Source organism: Cyprinodon tularosa, unplaced genomic scaffold (assembly GCF_016077235.1).
Source record: "Cyprinodon tularosa strain WSP-4 unplaced genomic scaffold, ASM1607723v1 ctg51, whole genome shotgun sequence".
NCBI classification, from domain to species: Eukaryota; Metazoa; Chordata; class Actinopteri; order Cyprinodontiformes; family Cyprinodontidae; genus Cyprinodon; species Cyprinodon tularosa.
Window position 1 is genome coordinate 3,687,741 of NW_024039241.1, and position 8,194 is coordinate 3,695,934.

Sequence of the window (8,194 nt, forward strand, 5' to 3'; positions counted from 1 at the left end):
AGTCTCATTAGTACTACAACAACTTTTAACTCTTTAATTTTTAAGCGTCCAAAAAACTGTTGAAACATTTTATTTGAAAAAAAAAAAAGGCACAAAAGTAAGTTGACTGCTTCAACACTTCTATAGTTTTAATAAATGATTTACTATTTAATGTTGGGGTATTTCAGAGTATTTGAAAGAACTTCTTCTTACTGGATCCTTTACCTGAAACCTGAAAATAAGCCGACATCCAAACCTGCTGTGGTCCTGTTGAACTGGTAGAGGCAGAACCACATTAAACTGTGTTAGTCTAATCTTAATATTCAGACTTTTCAGAAAGGGTAACTGTGCTGACATGCTGAATAACTTTTAAAAGTTCTGATCCAACACATTAATCTGATTGTTTTAATGGTCATAAAGTTCCTCTGGTTATCAAACTTTTTCTAAAATAATAAGTTCAGTAAAAACACAAAAAAAACGTTACAATTATTACATTAGTAATGATCATCAATCATTCCTGAAGAATGGCCTTTCAAGAATGGCTTCTCTGGTTAAATACTTTGCAACTGTTCACTACCAACATTCCAGCTGTTAACCAGCAATCAAACTGTTCGGATCCAATGCTCCCAGGAGCGCTGAAATCTCATCACAGCTCTCTGAATCTGCTCGTAGCTGACAAACATCACTATGTTCCAGGATCCAAGGCGCAGGAAGGAAGGCATAAAGCTAGAAAAAAAAGAAACATATGATCACTGAGCTTTTGGATTGAATCTCCTGGTTTTTAACAAAGACACCTACCCCTTATAGAAAGCTGAGGGCCCCTCCTGAAGCAGCATTGTCAGAGCGCATTTTACGGCACCGCTATACTGCCCAGGAATTGAGTTCATGAAGCGGGTTTTTACCACATCCACTGGAGACGCAACGATTGTGGTGCAGAAGCCTGCTGCGAAGGCTGCAGTGAAGTGACAAGGCATGCTGTCTGCAGAGAAAAATACAGCAAATACTTAAATAAAGTCTGCAAACACTCATGAGGGATCAACAGAGGAAGGGCAACTACCTGTCATCAGTTTGCTCTTCAGGATTTGCTCTTTAATAATGTCATACGTCACCAGCTCGGAACAGTTCACAATTGCGTTGCGAGTTATGTTCAACAGACATCCTAAACAAAATAAGTTTTATATAAATTAGCAGGGGAAAGAAAACAGAAGGAATCAAGGCATAAACACCTAAATTGAAAATGCATAATGGTCATTGCACACCGAGATTGTTTTGGTACCAGACAGGGTTTCAGGCTGGGGGTGGAGAAAGAGAACACACCTCCAAACTGTGCATACTATCCCTGCTCAGAGACTAAACCAAAACGGGATGGAGGAGAAGTGAAAATGCGTTCATAGGATTATTTATACAATGATTATAGAATAAGCATGAAAGCTTTGCAGTTTATTAGCTCTCAGTGAAGAATACTTTTTACTGGTGGCATGCCGGGTAATGGTACGGTTGTGTTGCACGCACCTTTTGGTATTTGCTTTCCCCCCTTTAATAATCCAAGCTGGGCTGAAGTCCACAACCTCACAACAAAACTGTTCATAATAATATTCTTATTCATAAACTTCCCCTGATTATTTTCAATGTACTCGGTCCATCGATGCAATGACTGCTCTATTTGTTCATTTTCCCCCCAAAAAAGAACAATAGTTCACATGCATTATACCTAAACCAATGTTTGTTTTTACCCCACATCCAGACATGCATTAGTTCTCATAAACAATGCAGACAAAGTTAAAAAGAAGTGGGACTTTGAAAATACCTTTCCAAAGCCCTCTGAGGCCTTCATCTCTTGCTATGGTCTTATAAGCATTGGTGGTGCTGCTGTACCTCTTCACAGAACCGTGCTCAGGCCGATGAATCTGAGCCTGGAACCTGACCTTCACCACGTCGGTGGGCTGAGCAAAAGCCACCGCCATCGCTCCTGTGGTGGAGCCCGCCAGAAGTCGGGTCCCGAGTCCAGGATCTGTCACACAGCAGTTCATGGCAGTTGGCAACTACAAGCAACTTCACAGAAACATGCAAATTGTCAGTCAGATTGTCAAAGTTTTATGACAACACGTAAGATTTTAATTTTTCCTATAGACTTAGTTCAGGCAGGCAGCTGTAGGCTGACTGGTTCTTCTTGGCCAGTCAGTTGAAAGCCTGGGTTGCACAGTGAAGTTTTATATATATACACTATATTAAAAAATAAAAAAAAAAAAAATAGTATATATATACTACCTTACTATACATATAGCTTAATGAACATCCCATTTATATACCATGTTCAATATGAACGTCGGTCCCCCTTTGCCCGCAGAACAGCCTCAATTCTTCGTGGATAGATTCAACAAGGTGCTAGAGTTCTCAGGGAATTTCCATTGACATTGAAAGGCATTACAAGTTGCACACGATGTTGGCGTGAATCCATGCTCTCAATCTCCGTCTAATCCATCCCAAAGTGTTCTATGGATTGAGTCGGACTCTGTGCAGGCCATCGAGTTCAGTGAACCATGTCTGTTTAGAACCAGTCTTTAATGACCTTGCTTTAGTGACATGAGCATCATCCTGTTGAGAAGAGAGAAGGTGGGTAAAATGTTCATAAAGTATGGGGGCATGGTCTACCAAAATATCAGTGGATGTGAGCATTCAAGATCTCAATTTGGAACCAAGGGCCCAAAGAGTCCAAGAAAAACCACCCATGACACCTAACCCCCCATCCAACACACTTTACACTTGGCACATGGAGTCAGCATTACCGTTCTAAACGCCAAATCCCAGACCCTCCATCGAATTGCAGAGGGAAATCGCGATCTCATCAGACCAGGAACGTGTTCCAATGCTCTAATGTCGCGTTTTCCAGTGAGCTTTGCAAAATTGCACCTTGTTTTGTTTAGGGTGGAGTGCACGTTGGCTCGCTGGTAACCCATTCCATAAAGCTCTCTGCGACTGTTCTTGAGAGCTATCTGCCCACTGGTTTGAAGGCTGGTTGATTGTCTGAGCACTGTTGCTACTCTATCACTACGAACCAGTCTAGCCATTCCCTCTGACCTCGCATCAACGTTCCAGCCACGACGTGCCGCTGAGTTGACTGTCTTTCCCGGACATTCTTCTTATAAACCCTAGACAGGTTGCGTGAAATATATTCAGGAGTTCGAAAATTTCAGACCGTTCTAATTGCACAGTTGTCATCCAAATCACTATTCCCACACTGAAATTCGTGACTGCAGGAGATGTCGACCCATTCTTATCAACAAAATGATTTGCACATTGCATGTAGGTGCTTAGAAATTGTGTTACAACTGTTTACCAGGTAGTGACTGGAATAACCTGATGTATATATAATTTGGCAGGTGAGCAAAGTACTTTTGCTACTTGATAAAAGTGTATTTGTTAATAAATACTATGTAAAATGAATACTGATTAAACTTCTTTACTCAAGTAAATAACATACATTGTAAATATTATATAAGTATATAAAGTAATAGTAAACACTCATCCGGCCACATTTTAAGATGTCGCCATCTAGACTAGACCCGTTTGTTTTTTCAAACGCCTCCATTCTCTTGCAAGCCAACATGCCGGAAGCATCCATGGATTTTGGCCATATCGCGAATCTGTGATTCACTTGTAAGTTGGTGCGCTCACAATGATCGAATTCTCACCGTTTCCAACCCACACTTCCAATTAGAGGCTCCTTTGGTTGATCTGAGTGATGTGGAGGCCATCTGATACAGTGGAAACTCATTGTATGTTCAAGAAACCAGTTGAGATGATTCCAGCTATATGACATGGAGCATTATCCTGCCTGAAAGTAGCCATCAGAAGTTGGGTACATTGTGGTCATAAAGGGATGGACATGGTCAGCAACAATACTCAGGTAGGCTGTGGCGTTGCAACGATGCTCAATTTGTACCAAGGAGCCCAAAGAGTGCCAAGAAAATATTCCCCACACCATGACACCACCACCACCAGCCTGAACCATCGATACAAGGCAGGATGGATCCATGCTTTCATGTTGTAAACGCCAAATTCTGACCCTACCATCCGAATGTCGCAGCAGAAATCGAGACTCATCAGACCAGGCAACGTTGTTCCAATCTTCTATTGTCCGATTTCGATGAGCTTGTGCAAATTGTAGCCTCAGTTTCCTGTTCTTAGCTGAAAGGAGTGGCACCCGGTGTGGTCTTCTGCTGCTGTAGCCCATCTGCCTCAAAGTTCGACGTACTGTGCGTTCAGAGATGCTCTTCTGCCCACCTTGGTTGTAACGGGTGGTTATTTGAGTCACTGTTGCCTATCTATCAGCTCGAACCAGTCTGGCCATTCTCCTCTGACCTCTGGCATCAACAAGGCATTTCCGCCCACAGAACTGCCGCTCACTGGATGTTTTTTCTTTTTCGGACCATTCTCTGTAAACCCTAGAGATGGTTGTGCGTGAAAATCCCAATAGATCAGCAGTTTCTGAAATACTCAGACCAGCCCTTCTAGCACCAACAATCATGCCACATTAAAAGTCACTCAAATCACCTTTCTTCCCCACACTGATGCTCGGTTTGAACTGCAGGAGATTGTCTTGACCATTTCTACATGCCTAAATGCACTGAGTTGCCGCCATGTGATTGGTTGCTTAGAAATTAAGTGTTAACAAGCAGTTGAACAGGTGTACCTAATAAAGTGGCCGGTGAGTGTATATATATATATATACAGAGATGGCAAAAGTACTCACTTTCCGTACTTGAGTAAAAGTACAGATACTTGTGTTAAAAAATACTCTGGTAAAAGTGGAAGTACTGATTAAACTTCTTTACTCAAGTAAAAGTAACAAAGTACAGGCTTGTAAATTTACTCAAAGTATAAAAGTAAAAGTAGAAACCACTTTTTTCATGCCGTTGCCTACATTTTAAATGGATGTCTGCCAATAGGACTAGATCTCCGTTGTGTTTATTTTCAATCATCTCGTCGTCCATGCTACTATGCTAACGCCACCGCCACCAAGCTGCAATGATTTGCCGCCAATGAATACCGCCGAATCTGTCGATTCATCTTGTAGTGGTGCGTCAAATGCAACGTAGATTCTCATCCAATAGGCTCTATGCACAACTCCACCACTTCCTGAACTTTAGGAGGCTCCTTTGTTTCCTGTCTTTCATGATTGGATGCACTGATTAATCCAAGTGTGTAAGACCTAAGTAACTGGCCAGACACACCTGGATTAATCAGTTCGTCCAGTAATGAAAGACAGGAAACAAAGGAGCTACCTTAAATTCAGGAAGTAGTAGAGCTGTGCATAAAGCCCATTAGATTGAATTTGGTATTGATGACGTGAAAAATAATAACGGTAACTCCATTGAAATGATTCAAAACTAAAGTAACGAGACAATTTTTTTAAATGTAAGGAGTAGAAAGTACAGATATTTGTGTAAAAATGTAAGGAGTAGAAGTAAAAAGTCACCATAAAAATAAGTAGTAAAGTAAAGTAAAAATATCAGAAAAATCTACTTGAGTACAGTAACGAAGTATTTGTACTTCATTACTTCCCATCTCTGTATATATATATATATATATATATATATATATATATATATATATATATATATATATATATATATATTTTTTTTTTTTTTTTAAATAAAATTAACGGTGACAGAGAAGCTGGCTTAATAAGGCCTTTGATTTCCTCTTCAGTGAGAAATCTGATGTGTGTTCTACATCCTAAAAGCGAGAATAACAACTCCAACTCTATTCTTTCCCCTTTTTTTTAGGTTCATTAAAGAAAAAATAGATTTGTTTTCTAATATGGGATCAATAAAAATGTGTGGACAGATAACTAAAGCTAAAGTAAATGATTTTAATGTGCTTTGGTGTAGCTTTTGCTGTTTGACACAAGAGAGCAGTGTCGGATATTTAAAATTTAAAGACATGTTTATTCTTAGAACTTCTCATTTACAAGCTGAACAAAATCCAAGCTGTGTACTGTTTGAATAAGCTTTATATAAACCGTTTTTTTACCGCACTGTGAAAGTAAGCCACTCATAGTTTTACAATATCACATTTTGTTTGTAATGTAATTGTTTCAATTCTTAATATCAGAACCCTTTAGAAAGGCGTCACAGGTAGCGTTTGTCAGCAGAAACATACTCTCTGATCCGTTGGCATAGAGCTGCTTCATGGTGTCGTACAGACCGATCCGTATTGAGGAAAAGCACATCTGTCTGTGTAGACCTGCCAGGAGCCCATTGTATAGATTTTTTGGCCCCTCATTTCTCACAATAGGGATGATGGTGCCAAAAACACCTCGGTACTTTGGCTTCTCCCCTTTTGTTAGAGCCTTAGATTCACCTTGGACCTGAAGAAATAAAAAAAACATTTCGAGACAAAGAAAAAGTCGGTACTTAAATCTCTCTTTTGGACATTTTGCCATTGATCATGTCGATTTTGCAACCACATAGGTCCAAATATGTAAACAGGATTTTATTTGAAAGGCAGCTCATATTTGTGAAGTCAGAGGAAATAATTTGTTTTTCAAAACTTCTGAAAAATGAAACAATCCATCGCAAAATAGAGAGACTCTATTAAATGTAATTTTTAACCCCATTTAGATGTGGGCTTTAACTAGGCCTTTCTAGGACTAAATGTTCTGATGTATTTCTCTGCTGGTTTTTTTTAGTCACGGTCTGCTGAACTTTAAAGTTTTTAAGCCTCCAGCAAATCCCCATAGTATAATGCTGCCACCACCCTGTTTCATTCTGGTTATTGTGTTTAGGGCGTTTTGCATATTAGACAGGATTTTCTCATCTCACATAAACACCTTTTTCCACATTTTTGTTGTCCTCCATGGATTATGGCAAACTAAAAATAGGTTTCCTATGACTTCTATAGTTCCTTCAGGCTGCTGTCCTGATTGTTCTCTCTGTGCCCAGCCTGTATGACTAATCTTAGAAATAAAAAAATCAAAAAGGTTGTATGTTTAAAAAAACCAAACATTTTATGCTAACTAAAGCAAGAAAATTACATCAAATAAGGCCATGGAACTGTTGCTCTTTGCTCTGGAATTTATCTAGAACTAAATTTAAATTGAAGATAATTCATAGATGAATAAAACAGTGCATCATCTGTAAGAATTAGTATTTAACATAGATTTGCAGTATTTAAGCAGTGATTATTGGGATGTTTTCTCACTAAGTAAAGCATTTGATTTCTTTAAGGATAAATGTCAAGGCAGGCTGTTTTGAAGGATGTCACTTCACATAAACTCAAATTTTTTTTAAATCTGTGAACTGTTCTGCTTAAAACTTTATTATACAAATTTGGATCACATCTAACATTAAAGGATAAAAGTTCAAAAAAATGTAAGATCTCCCTTATTATAAATAATGTATTACAATTCCTATACTTTTTTTTTTTTTAAACCTTTACAGTACATCCTGATTGTTGTTTTTTTCTTTTACCTGTAGTCGTACTTTGGCTGTGTCCAACGGGAAGGTGACCAGATCAGCCATGCAACCGGCGGATCCTGCTGAAAAAATCTTAACAGCTGTTGGAGCCGAATCAGATTTTCCTCCTCCCACCATTTTCAAAAACTTTTAAAGATCAAGTTTTAAAGAAAAAAATAAATAAATAAAAATCAACGGAGGATTCTGTCATGCTGCAACTTCAACAAAGTTTCTTCCGCATCCTTTCAGGACTTCATGTCAGGAAACGAACTACTGGAGCCAACATCAGGTTTCAGGTAATAATAAATAGAATTTGCTTCTTAGAGTATGGTCCTCTTGTTCCATTACTTGTTGCAGCTGGAGGGGATTTGTCTGAAAGTTGGAAAACAAGAACAAGCTGGTATGTTGAGACAAATCCTCGACTGAAGACAATCCATTTACATGTTGATAACTATTCTTAACAGTAACAGAAGTACCACACCCATTGTGGTTATGACACAGTGAACAAGGTGTGCTGTGAGCTCTCAAAGTACCTAAAGCTTCACTGCCGGAGGGCGTGTTTTTTTTTTTTTTTTACAGCTGATCCACCTGTTTGATCACATGAACATTTAAACAGCTGGTTTGACTGGTGGCAATCTGGTTTAAACCAGATCAGCTTAGCAAATAATATCATAATTAAGTTTTTATCCAGCTTTATCCAGCCTTTAAAATGAATCATAGTCCAATTTAAACATTTGTTAACATATAACAATTTA

General features: G+C 38.8%; 1 protein-coding gene across 1 annotated transcript; it reads right to left on the reverse strand.

Annotated features, from left to right (window-relative positions):
• Positions 1–129: 129 nt before the first annotated feature.
• On the reverse strand, positions 130–7,946 carry LOC119795342 (mitochondrial uncoupling protein 2-like). The gene is made up of 6 exons (XM_038303284.1): positions 7,455–7,946; positions 6,145–6,352; positions 1,787–1,990; positions 1,037–1,138; positions 778–958; positions 130–705 (listed from the first exon to the last, which is right to left on the reverse strand). Exons 1-6 carry the CDS (start codon positions 7,575–7,577, stop codon positions 582–584), a joined length of 942 nt encoding a protein of 313 aa, XP_038159212.1. The 5' UTR covers positions 7,578–7,946; the 3' UTR covers positions 130–581.
• Between the last annotated feature and the right edge of the window lie 248 nt (positions 7,947–8,194).

Bases quoted from the DNA above. Each gene is read 5' to 3' on its own strand.
- LOC119795342 (XM_038303284.1), bottom strand. From the start codon at position 7,577: ATGGTGGGAGGAGGAAAATCTGATTCGGCTCCAACAGCTGTTAAGATT. The intron at 1,139-1,786 runs GTATTTTCAAAG...TATTTTGTTTAG, and splicing joins CCTCAGAGGGCTTTGGAAAG to GATGTCTGTTGAACATAACT. The intron at 706-777 runs GTAGGTGTCTTT...TTTTTTTTCTAG, and splicing joins CCCTCAGCTTTCTATAAGGG to CTTTATGCCTTCCTTCCTGC.